The sequence below is a fragment of the Trachurus japonicus genome, chromosome 6 (assembly GCF_045865225.1).
Source record: "Trachurus japonicus isolate A0001 chromosome 6, Traja_1.0".
NCBI classification, from domain to species: domain Eukaryota; kingdom Metazoa; phylum Chordata; class Actinopteri; order Carangiformes; family Carangidae; genus Trachurus; species Trachurus japonicus.
Window position 1 is genome coordinate 30,160,445 of NC_140912.1, and position 14,024 is coordinate 30,174,468.

General features: G+C 41.1%; 1 protein-coding gene across 1 annotated transcript in view; it reads right to left on the reverse strand.

The window, feature by feature from the left end:
• The window catches only part of LOC146986399 (Golgi apparatus protein 1-like), a 55,951-nt gene that overhangs the window by 16,959 nt on the left and 24,968 nt on the right, over positions 1-14,024 (reverse strand). Inside the window, exons 5-13 of the mRNA XM_085780192.1 lie at positions 10,746-10,949; positions 10,561-10,632; positions 9,240-9,426; positions 8,020-8,234; positions 6,761-6,882; positions 6,361-6,462; positions 5,172-5,325; positions 475-699; positions 317-379 (exon numbers count right to left, since the gene is read on the reverse strand). Coding sequence (XP_085636318.1) covers positions 317-379; positions 475-699; positions 5,172-5,325; positions 6,361-6,462; positions 6,761-6,882; positions 8,020-8,234; positions 9,240-9,426; positions 10,561-10,632; positions 10,746-10,949 — 1,344 coding nt within the window. The remainder of the gene's footprint in view (positions 1-316; positions 380-474; positions 700-5,171; positions 5,326-6,360; positions 6,463-6,760; positions 6,883-8,019; positions 8,235-9,239; positions 9,427-10,560; positions 10,633-10,745; positions 10,950-14,024) is intronic.

Consider the following 14,024-nt stretch of genomic DNA (forward strand, 5'->3'; position numbering starts at 1 on the left):
AATCACACTACACATGGACATCTACCTTTATACTGTATGGAGCTTTAACACAAACATCTACCTTTATACTGTATGGAGCTTTAATACAAACATCTACCTTTATACTGTATGGAGCTTTAACACAAACATCTACCTTTATACTGTATGGAGCTTTAACACAAACATCTACCTTTATACTGTATGGAGCTTTAACACAAACATCTACCTTTATACTGTATGGAGCTTTAACACAAACATCTACCTTTATACCTTTATTTTGAAGGAGCTTTAAACTCAGAACAACAGAGGGTCAGTGAACGTCTCACTTCAGACTTACATGACAGTGGGTCTGGATGACGGGTTCACAGGCTCTCATCAGCAGCGCCTCGATCTGAATATCCTGCAGGACACAAACACAGCAGCAGCTCATCATCATCATCATCAGTCCTGCTTCGTACCAGATGTTTTTAGTCCAGATGTTTCCGTTTCTGTTACCTCTGACTCCAGCTCCGTCAGGTTTCCCACCACGTCTCTGCAGTCGGACACCAGGTCCTCCAGGTGGTCCTGCAGACACTCCAGCTCCTGTCCGGCCTCGGTCTTCTCGCTGCACCACTTCCCCAGGTCGGTCATGCAGCGTCTCTGCAGCTCGGGGTCCAGCTTCACGTCCAGCGCCCTCTGGTGGAGGATCCTCTGCACCTCCACCTTACAGTCCCTGGAGAGCTGCAGCGAGGGGGCGGAGAGGGGACGGTTATTATGACCATGGTCCAGTTAGAAAAACACACAGCTTCCATCAAGGCCTTAAACTGACTCTCCACTCCAGAGTTTTATCATCTGTTTCCTCCACAAATTGTAGATTTAAAGGGATAGTTCACCCAAAATTGAAATTTCACTCATTATCTACTCACCCTCTTGTCGACTAAGGGCTGGGAGAAGTTTCAGAGTCCTCCGTGGCTTCTCTGAGTTACAGGGGGTCTCGGCATAGCAGTGCATGTCCATATAACAGTTGGAAATGGATACCAACTGTCTTCGTAACAAAAAGACACACCAAAAAACATCCAAATACCTTCAGGCTGCTCGTCTGTAATGTCCGTCTTGTATTGAAGCCCCGAAATGCGAAATTGTCCCGAAAGAAATTTAATACGTCTATTTTTCAAGCTTGTTTGTAGCGGAAGCTCCTCTTCCTGGTCCGTCAAATTTGGACGAACCAACAAGCTTGAAATATAGACTTATTTAATTTTTTTCGGGACAATTTCGCATTTCGGGGATTCAATACAAGACGGACATTACATATGAGCAGCATGGAGGTATTTGGATGTTTTTTGGTGTGTCTTTTTGTTACGAAGACAGTTGGTATCCATTTGCAACCATATGGACATGCACTGCTACGCCGAGACCCCCTGTAACTCAGAGAAGCCACGGAGGACTCTGAAACTTCTCCCAGCCCTTAGTCCACATGAGGGTGAGTAGATAATGAGTGAAATTTCAATTTTGGCTGAACTATCCCTTTAATTTAATTAGATGTGTTTGCATTTTAATCGGGGTGGAGATGATTACGCTGCTTCTTTATCTCTATTCGACACTAAAGAAGATGGAGGAATAGAGTTAAACCATCAGGGTGGAGTATCACTTTAAGGACACATTAGCATTAGCACATGTAACACTGATGATTATTAGGAGCTTAAAGGGATATTCCGGAGTAAGTTTAACTCATGGTCTCAACTCTCAAGAGCCCCTCCCTCCAGAGATCAGAGATAAAATCTGCCGACTGCAAACTTCTCTAGTTGCAGAGAGCTGCAGCACAGAAAGTCAGATAGAAAAGGAGCCACGAGCCAACCGCCATGCTCAGAACAGCACCAAACTTCATCAACAGTACAAACAGGATCCCAGCCCATAATAAAAAGCATCAAACACCTGCTAGCTTTGCCTGGTTTCTATTGAAAAGAGACGAAAACACAACTCACCCACTCTCCTCCAGCTGCTTCCTACTGATGCAGAAGCCCTGACGAGTCGATTACCGAGTGCAGTAGAAGAGTAAAGAGTCCAGTGATGTTTAGCTCCAATTTAGCTCTAATTTTTTTTTTATTATTATTATTTTTTCTGCCTTTAATGGACAGGATAGTGATAATTTGTGGAACTCAAAGTTCATTTCCCTGTCAACACTCGCTAGTTATTGTCAGAAACAGAGAGGAACACTGATGCACTCGGTAATCGACTCGTCAGGGCTTCTGCATTAGCAGCAAGCGGCTGGAGGAGAGTGGGTGAGTTGTGTTTTTGTCTCTTTTCAATAGAAACCAGGCAAAGCTAGCAAGTGATTGATGCTTTGTATTATGGGATGGCACCCTGTTTGTACTGTTGATGAAGTTTGGTGCTGTTCAGAGCATCATTTGTGGCTATGAGCGGCTTTTTTTGATGGCGGTTTGCTCTTGGCTCCATAGGGCAGAGAAGTTTGCAGTCGGCAGATTTGATCTCTGGAGGGGGGTTTGACTCAGTCTCACATTTACGCCGGAATTTCCCTTTAATTGGCTGCAGTCGATTAAATGGGCTTGAATTGAAGCTTGGTGTTGATTCTTCAGCAGCAGCAGCAACAGCAGCTCACTTCACTTCCTCATGCACCGATACCAGACCAGAATTAACACTCTGAATCACTCCCACCAACAAACCACCAGGTTCCTGTGATTCCCCGATCATCATCATCATCATCATCATCATCATCAACACCATCATCATCATCGTCGGTCCAGCCACAGACAGAAGTCGTACTCACAGTGACAGCAGTGTTTTCTGCCTCAGACTCAGACTCAGACTGTGACGCCCCCCCGGGGAGCTACGAGAACATCCTGCAGTCAGTCAGAAGCTCAAAACTCACTTCCTCTTTATTGTTTTTCCACTTCTAATGAGATGAACGGATGACCTTTCTGTTCATTTCTGGGTTTTTACTTTTAATAGGTGTTTTATTTTGAAGGGTTGAGTCATTAGGATGGTTTCGAGGCTTTGATACTTTCACAGTATTAATATAGAAACCTTGAGCTGATCAATACTTAAAGGGATAGTTCACCCTAGAATGATATTTCGCTCATTATCTACTCACCCTCATGTTGACTAAGGGCTGGAAGAAGTGTCAGAGTCCACCGTCCCTTCTCTGAGTTACAGGGGGTCTTGGCGTAGCAGTGCATTTCAATGCAACGGTTGTAAAGGGACACCAGAGCTCTTCGTAAAAAAACATACACAAAAAAACATCCAAATACCTCCATGCTGCTCGTATGTAATGTCCGTCTTGTGCTGAAGCCCCAAATTGCGTAATTGTCCCGAAAAAAATTAAATAAGTCTATATTTTAAGCTTGTTTGTAGCGGAAGCTTCTCGAAGCTCCTCTTCCTGGTCCGTCCAAATCTCGCGTGATTTGCGCCGGCGTCAGTGCGGTTACTGCGAATCACGCGAGATTTGGACGGACCAGGAAGAGGAGCTTCGAGAAGCTTCCGCTACAAACAAGCTTAAAATATAGACTTATTTAATTTTTTTCGGGACAATTACGCAATTTGGGGCTTCAGCACAAGACGGACATTACATACGAGCAGCATGGAGGTATTTGGATGTTTTTTTGTGTGTGTTTTTTTACGAAGAGCTCTGGTGTCCCTTTGCTACCGTGGCATTGAAATGCACTGCTACGCCAAGACCCCCTGTAACTCAGAGAAGGGACGGTGGACTCTGACACTTCTTCCAGCCCTTAGTCAACATGAGGGTGAGTAGATAATGAGCGAAATATCATTCTAGGGTGAACTATCCCTTTAAACAGGACTTTGTCTAAACCTGGTTTGTGTCTGGACGTCTGTGGTCAAATCCTGATTTTATAACTTTAACACAAGGCTTCGAAATAATGTAATCAAGTGCAAAATCCAATTCGCAGCAGGTGCAGCCAAGTGTTGTTGTTGCTATAGAGACATCCAAACCAACAAATCATATTTAAGACGTAAAGGGATTCACATAACATTATCATTTTATATTTTTTTGTTGAAATGAAAAGAAATCGACGATATCCAACTAAAATTAAATATAGCAAATGCAAAATCTGCACATTTAATTGCAATATGTTGTTTTCTGTTTTTTTTTTACATATTGTGCAGCTCCTGACAGGTCATTTAAAGACAAAGACTGAGCTGTGTTTACTTGTTTCTAAGTTATTCTTTTAGGTGTTTGAATTTCATTTCTGTGACAGTAGGAGAGAGAAAAGTAAATTTAAACTCATAACGCCTCAACAACTTCTGCTCAACACCGACTCCATTTCTTATTCAGTGATAAAATAAGAGACTTTTAGTTGCAGTAGTTTTAACATCTAAGTCTCTGTTTGACTTCAGTTGGTCATCGTCATTGTGAACAAAAAGCCTCGTTATCCTGTTCTGTCTGCTCTGTATGTTCAGTTCTTCCTCTGCCCTCTTTAAAAGGGATAGTTCAACATTTTGGCAAATTCTCCTATTATTATTTCATTATAGCGTGGTGAATGTGCAGGTCACAACTTGTCCACCAGAGCGTTGTGGAGTTGTTGGATTGTGTATTTGATGAGTTTGATAAGGGACAGGGGACCTGGTACCGTTCACCTCCATTGTGTTCACTGAGCAGCTCACGTCTCTGCCCCGCTGATCTCAAAACAACATGCACCGATAATTAAAGGGACAACGAGGAGTTTCTATTTGGTTATAAAAAAGTCTCACGTTAATGTGGATGAATCTCCGCTACCCACACTTGTTAATGGGCCCATTTTCGATAAATATATCGTTTTGTCTCTATCGTTATTTTGTTTTTTGTTATTATTAGTGGTGGTGGAAATGCTGGTCGAGCCGACCAGCGTTTCTTTACTTTCGGTTTCGTGGCGAGTCATGAGAATAACGCAGCTGAATCGCCGTTTATGGTCTGAACTACGACGGTATGTGATCGTCTTCCAACCTCTGACTTTAATTATTGATGAATGAAAACATGAGTCTGTCTTGCGCCGGTCAAAGAAATGTATAAAAATAAATGTAGTGTGAAAACGCTTCGCTTTTCCAAAACTCCTCGTTGTCCCTTTAAAGGTTAAAGGTGAAGGAGAATTTGCCAAAATGTTGAACTATCCCTTTAACAATAATCACACATGTAATGACAGCAGGTTATTTGCAGAATAAAAGCATCATCATCATCATCATCATCATCGCTGCTCTCTCACCCTCCGTCCCTGCTCCACCGAGCGGTAGGCATGGCGATACAGGCAGGAGAAGATGGCGCCGGGCGGCATCATCTCGCTGGTCTCGTTCCAGCCGTGAGTGTGACAGAGACGAGCGGCGTCGCCCTGACACTTCTTATACAGGATGGGGTCCAACCTGGACACACACAGAGACACACACACACAGAGACACACACGCAGACACACACACACACACACACACACACACACACACAGACACACAGACACACACACACACACACACACAGAGAGACACACACAGAGAGACACACACACAGAAACACACACACACACACACACACACACACAGGGGGGAGGATGAACTCATTAAGCAGCTTCACGTGTCACTGAACTGATCAGAGTCAACGACAAAAACAAGTTAAAGCAACAACGAGCAGCTGAGGAAGAGGAGGATGAGGAGGAAGAGGAGGATGAGGATGAAGGTGAATGAGGATGAAGATGAAGATGAATGAGGATGAAGATGAAGGTGAGGATGAAGATGAGGAGGATGAGTGAGGATGAGGAGGAAGGTGAGAATGAGGATGAAGACGATGATGAGGATGAATGAGGATGAATGAGGATGAAAGTGAGGGTGAGGAAGAGGAGGATGAGGAGGAAGAGGAGGATGAGGATGAAGATGAGGATGAAGGTGAATGAGGATGAAGATGAGGAAGAAGACGAGGGTGAGGAGGAAGGTGAGGATGAGGATGAAGATGAGAATGAGGATGAGGATGGTGAGGATGAAGATGAGAATGAGGATGAGGATGAATGAGGATGAAGGTGAGGATGAGGGATGAGGAAGAAGACGAGGATGAGGGTGAAGCTGAAGATGAATGAGGATGAAGGTGAGGATGAATTAGGATGAAGATGAGGATGAGGATGAAGACGAGGATGAATGAGGATGAAGATGAGGATGAGGATGAGGAGGAAGATGAGGATGAAGGTGAGGATGAATGAGGATGAAGATGAGGATGAGGATGAACGTGAGGATGAAGATGAGGATGAAGGTGAGAATGAGGATGAAGACGAGTATGAGGATGAAGATGAAGACAAAGATGAGGATGAAGATGAGGATGAATGAGGAGGAAGATGAGAATGAGGATGAGGATGAGGATGAAGACGAGGATAAAGATGAAGAAGATGAGGAGGAAGATGAAGGTGTCAGACTCACTTCCAGTCTCTGGCGATGAAGTACTGCAGCTCCAGCAGCCGGTGTTCACAGTCCTCCACCATCTTCTCTGTGTACAGGTGCTCCATCAGACAGGACAGGATCCTGGAGACACACACACAGACACACACAGACACACACACACACACACACACACACACACACACACACACACACACACACACACACACACACACACACACACACACACACACACACACACACACACACACACACACACACACACACACACACACACACACCGAAATCACAGAAATCAGAGCATGAAGACAAAAAAAAAAACCCCAAAATGTCCCAGTTACAGGAGGTAAAACTGTTAAAATGAACTCGTGTGGTGATAAACAGCGGCCGAGCGGCCGAGCGGCGAGCGGCGAGGACTCACATGGGGTCTCCGTTGCGGATGTGTTTGCACGCCGTCTGGATGACCGACTCACACGCCTCGTTCAGCGCCCGGTCGATGCGGTAGTCGGCTCCGGGGTCGGCCTCCTGGATCAGAGTCTGGAGCTGAGGACGGGAAACACAGCACACAGAAAACACATTACATCACACATTACATTACACATTAGATTACATTACATTACACATTAGATTACATTACATTACACATTACATTACACATTAGATTACATCACATGACCAAAATAAGAGAATTGATTTTGTTAAAGATCAAGATTTAACAGATGAACAAGTAAATAACTCATTAATCCTGTTTAGTCATTCATTTTCTTTCTGTCATTTTCTACTGACTTCTTGTACTTTGTATTAATACAGATTATAAATTGTTGTTTTTTTTAGTTTTTTTTTTTGTGTATCTGTTTATGGTTTTCATTTGATGTTTAAATCCTATGTTTTTTATTTTTTTATAAAGTATAAAAAAGATAAAAAGCGTTATTACTATTCTTTCATTTATGCAATGTTCTGAATGAATGCAGCTGTTATATGGTAAAGTACATGATATATAATACTTATATTCTATTTCATACGACAGAGTAGTAGGGCCACATTGAGAAAAAAAACAAAAAAAACACAGACTTCGAGGATGAAGTCATAAATTTACGAGAATAAAGTCGTACATTTCCTACGAGAATAAAGTTGTAAATTACGAGAATAAAGTCGTACATTCCCTACGAGAATAAAGTTGTAAATTTACGAGAATAAAGTTGTACATTTCCTACAAGAATAAAGTCGTAAATTTACGAGAATAAAGTCGTACATTCCCTACGAGAATAAAGTCGTACATTTCCTATGAGAATAAAGTAAATTTACGAATAAATAATAAAGTAAATTTACGAGAATAAAGTTGTAAATTTACGAGAATAAAGTTGTAAATTTACGAGAATAAAGTTGTAAATTTGCGACTTCATTCTCGAAGTTTGTGATGTTTTTATTTGTCAATGTGGCCCTAATACTCCGTCGTAATTTCATGATATTAAAATTTAGATAAATATATAATGGCCAAAAAGAAAGTGAACATGAATTATTTATTTTTTCACTTTCTGAAAATTGACTTCCACTCAACAACAGCTCCTCTTGTGTAAAGACTCGTTCAGTAAACAAACGAAGCCTGAGGTGAAACAGACAAAACGTCACCGCTGCCGATGGAAACAGCTCAGAGAGAGTTAACGGTCGCCGCGGACTCACCGCTCTCTGACAGTTGGGGTCGATGGAGCCCATGTCGCCGCGGCCGACCCTCATCAGGCAGTGCAGCGTGCGGCCCTTGCGGTGCAGCCCGGAGCAGTGGCCCTCGATCTCGCTGCGACAGTGCAGCACGATCTCAGGACTCAGAGAGAAATCCTCCATCAGCATCCGCCTGTAGTCCATCATCTCGCCCTGACACTCGCCGCTCACCACCCGGCCTGAAAACACACAGATTGTCACGATTTATTTTTTTAATTATTAGATTAAATTAGAAAAACTAGATTAGATTTAAAATAAAAACGTCTCTATTATTCTCTATTACAGCTCCATACAGTATAAAGGTAGATGTTTGTATTAAAGCTCCTTCAAAATAAAGGTAGATGTTTGTATTAAAGCTCCTTCAAAATAAAAGTTGATGTTTGTGTTAAAGCTCCATACAGTATAAAGGTAGATGTTTGTGTTAAAGCTCCATACAGTATAAAGGTAGATGTTTGTGTTAAAGCTCCATACAGTATAAAGGTAGATGTTTGTATTAAAGCTCCATACAGTATAAAGGTAGATGTTTGTGTTAAAGCTCCATACAGTATAAAGGTAGATGTCCATGTGTAGTGTGATTATAAAGCAGCTCTAGGTTCTATATTAATACTGTGAAAGTATCAAAGCCTCAGTCCACAGAGAAACGCACACAGCCTGTATTCAGAAACTGAGCCTTAAAACCAGCCGTCAGGACTTCCTGTCACTTTGTGATGTCACAACAAAGCCCCGCCCCCTCACCACCTGGACCCACCATCTATCCAACAACTTGCAGGATTTTGGTTTCTCTGAGTGTTTTATTCTGAAATCTGCTCTATTTTTTATTGAATCACTCAGAAAACAGTCAGCCAATCAGAAGAGAGGCTCAGAGCCTCCTCTCTTCTGATTGGCTGACACCGACCTGTTGTTACTAGAGCTCCAGAGAGAAGCTGAGAGAGGAGATGGTTCTTCGTATAAAAACACAGTGGTGTGAACTCTGTGTCCTTTAATGAGTTGAGAGTTTTTAATTTTCTCTTCTGATGTAAATGTCAGACAGGAACACGGCCGCTCGCCGCTCTGTCCTCGTTTCTCCTTCTCACTTCGAAGTGACAAACAGGAAGCAGCTTAATCGTGTGTTTGACACGTCCATGAATCAGTGAAGTGAGAACAGAGCGGTGACTGACAGGTAATCTGGTCTAACAGCTGCTCACCTCGGTGCACGGCCGACTCCAGACACAGCAGCAGGTAGGACAGACGCGCCTCTCGGGCTCGCGGCATGTTGGTGTCCACGCTGCAGCGGTACTTCCTCAGGTCCGACTTGCAGGCTTTGGCCAGAGAGTAGCTGACCTTGTAGTCCTGAGCGATCAGCTTCTGCCTGGTGGTCAGAGCCTCGCGGCACTGAGGGAAAACCACAGAGGAGGAAACTGTCAGATCATCATAGTTTTCACTCCACCAGAGACTTAACGGTTCAGTTTTCAATGTGACAAATGAACCTTCAGCATCAGGTCGACAGTTTAATCAGAGGCAGAGTCTTTATGTCTAACAGGGATCTGCATTTTCATTTGAAGCCTACAGTTTGGCTGTCGGAGAACATTACTGTCTAGTACTTTCACATTTATAAACATAAATAAATAAAAAGCTGATCAAATGCATACACTATCAACCCCTCAATCAACAGCATAAATCATAAATATAGAGTTTAAATAAATATATTTTGTTAAAATAAATAGGAAAGAAAGAAGATATCACTTTGATGCATGTATAAAGCCAACTGAGTTGAACTATTGAAGCCAAAATGAGAATCGGAGTGGTGAAATGTTACTTGTATAATGACGTCAACAACTAGTAATCGAGTACTTGGACTGGTCTCTAATGTCCAACTCACTTGTTAGATCTGTAGAGTTGGTCAAGCAGCTTAATTGCCGTTATGGAGGAAACGCTCAGTGTATTGGAAGTGCTCCTCCTCTTTGCTGCTTCACAAGCTGCAGCTCAGTTAATGACTCACATTCCAAACCGACAAACCAGATGTAAACATACTCGTTTTTTATGCACTAAATTGACACTACTGTCCTTGTTTTGTCTGCACACCATTTCGAAAAATAAAATATTAAAAAATAAAAATAATAATGGAATTGATAACCGTGAAACTCTGTGTAAAAGATGGACTTGTTTCTGGTTTAGTGAGCTCCTGTTATCTCTCTCTTCAAATAAGAACAGATCAAATGAGTCCATTAAGACAGATAGAATAACAATAGTTTGTTTTACAAGAGGTTGTCTGTTTATTTAAAGTTAATTATGTATTAAACCTTCACTTTATTGGATTTTCACCATGAAATGGATCAATTTGCAAGACACAAATCGTTTCTTTGTTGTTTAGTTTTTTATGTGCATGTTTTTAATTAATGAATGTTTAGTCCAAACAAGGACTATTTATGTATCAAAGCTTTTCACAGAGACAGATGCTCTGATCAATTTCCCACCATTCGCTAAATCCACTTTATAAAAGGTGATTAGTGAATAAGCTGCTCTCACCCTCTCAGACATCGCCTCCTCAAACTTGTGATTGAAGAGACATTTATAAACTCGTCCTTCACCGGCCAGCGTCTGGAAAAACAAAACAAAAACACCTCTGTTACCAACAATTCACTTTTGAATCGTGCATCATGTTTAAGTCTCGACATCGTTAAAATAATAATCATTAAAAACCAGATGCTCACATTTTCACAGAAGCGCTCGCGGTCCTCCCGGCAGGCGAAGTACAGGTAGCGGTCCAGGTGGAAGTCGTCCGACGACAGCTCTGCGACCCTCATGATGGACTTCTTACACTCGTCTTTGATGGTGTGAGCCCCCAGCTGCTCCTCGGCCTCCCGCACCAAACCTTTCTCCAGACAGGCGATGACCTCGCCCTGAGAGTGGACGTCCTGACGGAGACACAGAGAAGAGAAGAGTTAATCTCTGTATCTATATGTAGCACCTTTAAAAACCAGGACTTAGAGTGGTGGAGTGCTTTTCCCTCAGGGCTCTGAGCCTGTTTTATATTTGAATACTTTTGATTTTGCCTTTATATTCAACATAAAACATGTTTAACATGCCCATGCCTGGTATTCTTCTTTTTTTCAGCACAACTTTTCACCGATCAGATTAAAACACACCCTATCATATCAAACCATCATATCCCCATTTTTACATGTTCTATCAAAGTTGAATAAAAACTGGGCGAAAGTGTCAAAACGCACTTTTGACTTCCCGTCTCACTACACTGTCCTATCAAATAAAAGGCAAATGCCCCAAAAATATCTTTAAAAAAACAGGACCAAAGACCAAAGAAAAAGCAATCGAAGAAGACAGAAATAATAAAATACAGAATGTGATTTTTTTTTAAATAATTATAATATAATAAAATGCAGAAAATGGTAAAAGCAGAAAGAAACAGATTAGAGTAGTTGAATAAAATCAATAGAAACAGATAATAATATTAGTAAAGCGACAGTAAGGAGTAAAATAAAGATAATACAGATAAATTAATCCATAAAAACAATAGAAGAAATACAACACGATGGGGAACTGAAGCAGGTAGAATAACAGGAGATATGATAAAGAATAAAATTAAAAAAGCAACATTATTCAAAGCCTGTCTGTAAAAGTGAAGATATAAGATGTGACCTGTTTATTGAATGAATCCTGTTTGTTTTCACATTGTTTCATAAGATTTAGACAGTTCATCATCATCATCATCATCATCATCACCATCAGCAGCAGCAGACGACACCTTGCGTCACCGTCTGTCTCAGAGACTTTTCTGTTGAATTCTTCACCTCACTTTTTATTTATTTTTTTATTTTTTATTTTTTATTTTGTTCATCGAGTCCAAACACTGACGCAACTTATCGGGTAAAATTACATCATCATCATCATCATCTGATTCCTGGAGGTTGACGGATCCGTCAGGTTCAAACAGCTCGACAACCTGTCAGGTCGTGACTGAAGAGGAAAAGTTTTCTCTTTGTTCCGTCAGACACTTCCTGTCCTCAGACGGTTTGAAGTTTATATGAATAAACATAAAAATGTTGAAAAACAAAATAGTCCGAGCCAATAGAAATCTGATAATTAATCAGCTGTTTAAAGGGAACTCATTGAAATACTGGGAAATTCAAAATGTCACCATTATTGGAGGCATTTAGAAGAGTTTTTTTTTTACTTTTTAATTTGTTTTCTATTTAAATTGAACATAAAATTAGTATTTGCAGACAGAAAGGGAAAAAAGTTGTCATTAAACCATAAAACCGTAAGACCAAACAAAATATCATGAGAATTCAAAACTCGGGCAATGCAATTTATACTTTTTATAAAAAAAAAAACTAACAAAAAAATCGAAAAGAAAATGAAGTTTCTGTATTTGGTCCTTCACCATTATAATGTTTACAAAAGGTGTATGAATAAAAACTATTTAAAAGACACAAATAAAGATAAATGAATCTGTAAATGCATAAAAAATATGTTGTACGTTTATCTAAACTTACGGTATTTACCTTAAACTTAAATAACTTATTTTATTTGTCAAATAAAATACAGTTACATGTGTTTAGTTGTCCAATAAAGGGTTAATTATCTTTTTTCAAATTCAAGGTTGCAGCTTCGTCACACAAAGAGCTGCTGCTGCTGCTGCTGCTGCTGCTGCTGCTGCTGCTGCGTTTAGTTGTTTAGTTCACATTATAACGTCCAGATTCATTGATTTTCTGCTGCAGAACTAAACACAACGACGGCGTATTAACGTCTCTAATGGTGCGTTCACTGACACTCAGTCAAACGTGTCTCAGAGTTAAATAGATAAAAAGTCAACGCTCTGATCTCCTCCACAGGAACGAGACGCTGAGACCGATTCTGATAATGAACTTGGCTCTGCTCCTCCTCTTCCTCCTCCTCCTCCTCTTCCTCCTCATCTTCTTCCTCCTCTTCCTCTCCCTCCTCCTACTCCTCCTCCGTTTCTTCTTCCTGTTCCTTTCCCCCCTTCCTCTTCCTCCTCTATCACCTCCTCCTCTTCTCCCTCCCCCTTCTCCCCTTCCTCCATCTCTTCTTCCTCTTACTTTACCACCTCCTCCTCTTCTTCCTCCTCTACCTCCTCCTCTTCTTCTTCCTATTCCTCCCCCTCTTCCTCCTCTTCCTCATCCTTCTCTTCTTCTTGTTCCTTTTCCCCCTTCCTCTTCCTCTATCTCTTCCTCTTCCTACACCTCTTCTTCATCTACCTCCTCTTCTTCCTCCTGTTATTTCTCCCCTTCCTCTTCTTCCTCCTTTTCTTCCTATTCCTTTACCCCCTTCCTCTTCCTCCTTCTCTTTTTCCTCTACCTCCTCCTCATCCTTTTCTTTTCCCCCCTTCCTCTCCCTCCTCCTCAATCTCCTCCTTTCCCTCCTCCTCCACCTCCTCCTCCTCCTCCTGACAAATAAATAACTTTCTCTGGGCTCTAATTGTGCCGTCCTGATACATCCCATAATAGCTGCGTGTCTAAGGGGCTTAACGAGGTTCAGTTTGGCTGAAACACGTGTTCAGGATGAAGATGGATTCGTTCCGCCGTCAAAACGTCTGAGTCGACAGACGAGAGTCAGACGATGAAACATCAGCAGGAGGAGGAGAGGAGGAGATGTATGTTCTCTGATTTTATTATTAATATATATATTTTTTTATAATAATAATCATCATTATTATTATTATAATAATTATAGGCATTAAAAAACAGATTGTCATCAGATGCATGGTGGGACCCATTCATGAAATATGTGAATATCTTATGAACCAATACCTCAATATTTAGATTTAACCACAATATGATTTTTTTATTCACCCTAATAAACCCTAATTTTCTATTTTAGTCTTTTTCATGTTTTTTTTGTAATTATTTGTGATCGTCTTTGTCGTTTTCATACATTGTTGATCTGTTTGTGCATTATTCTAATAACGTATCTATACTTTGACATAATGACATGATTCTGTTCATTTGTGT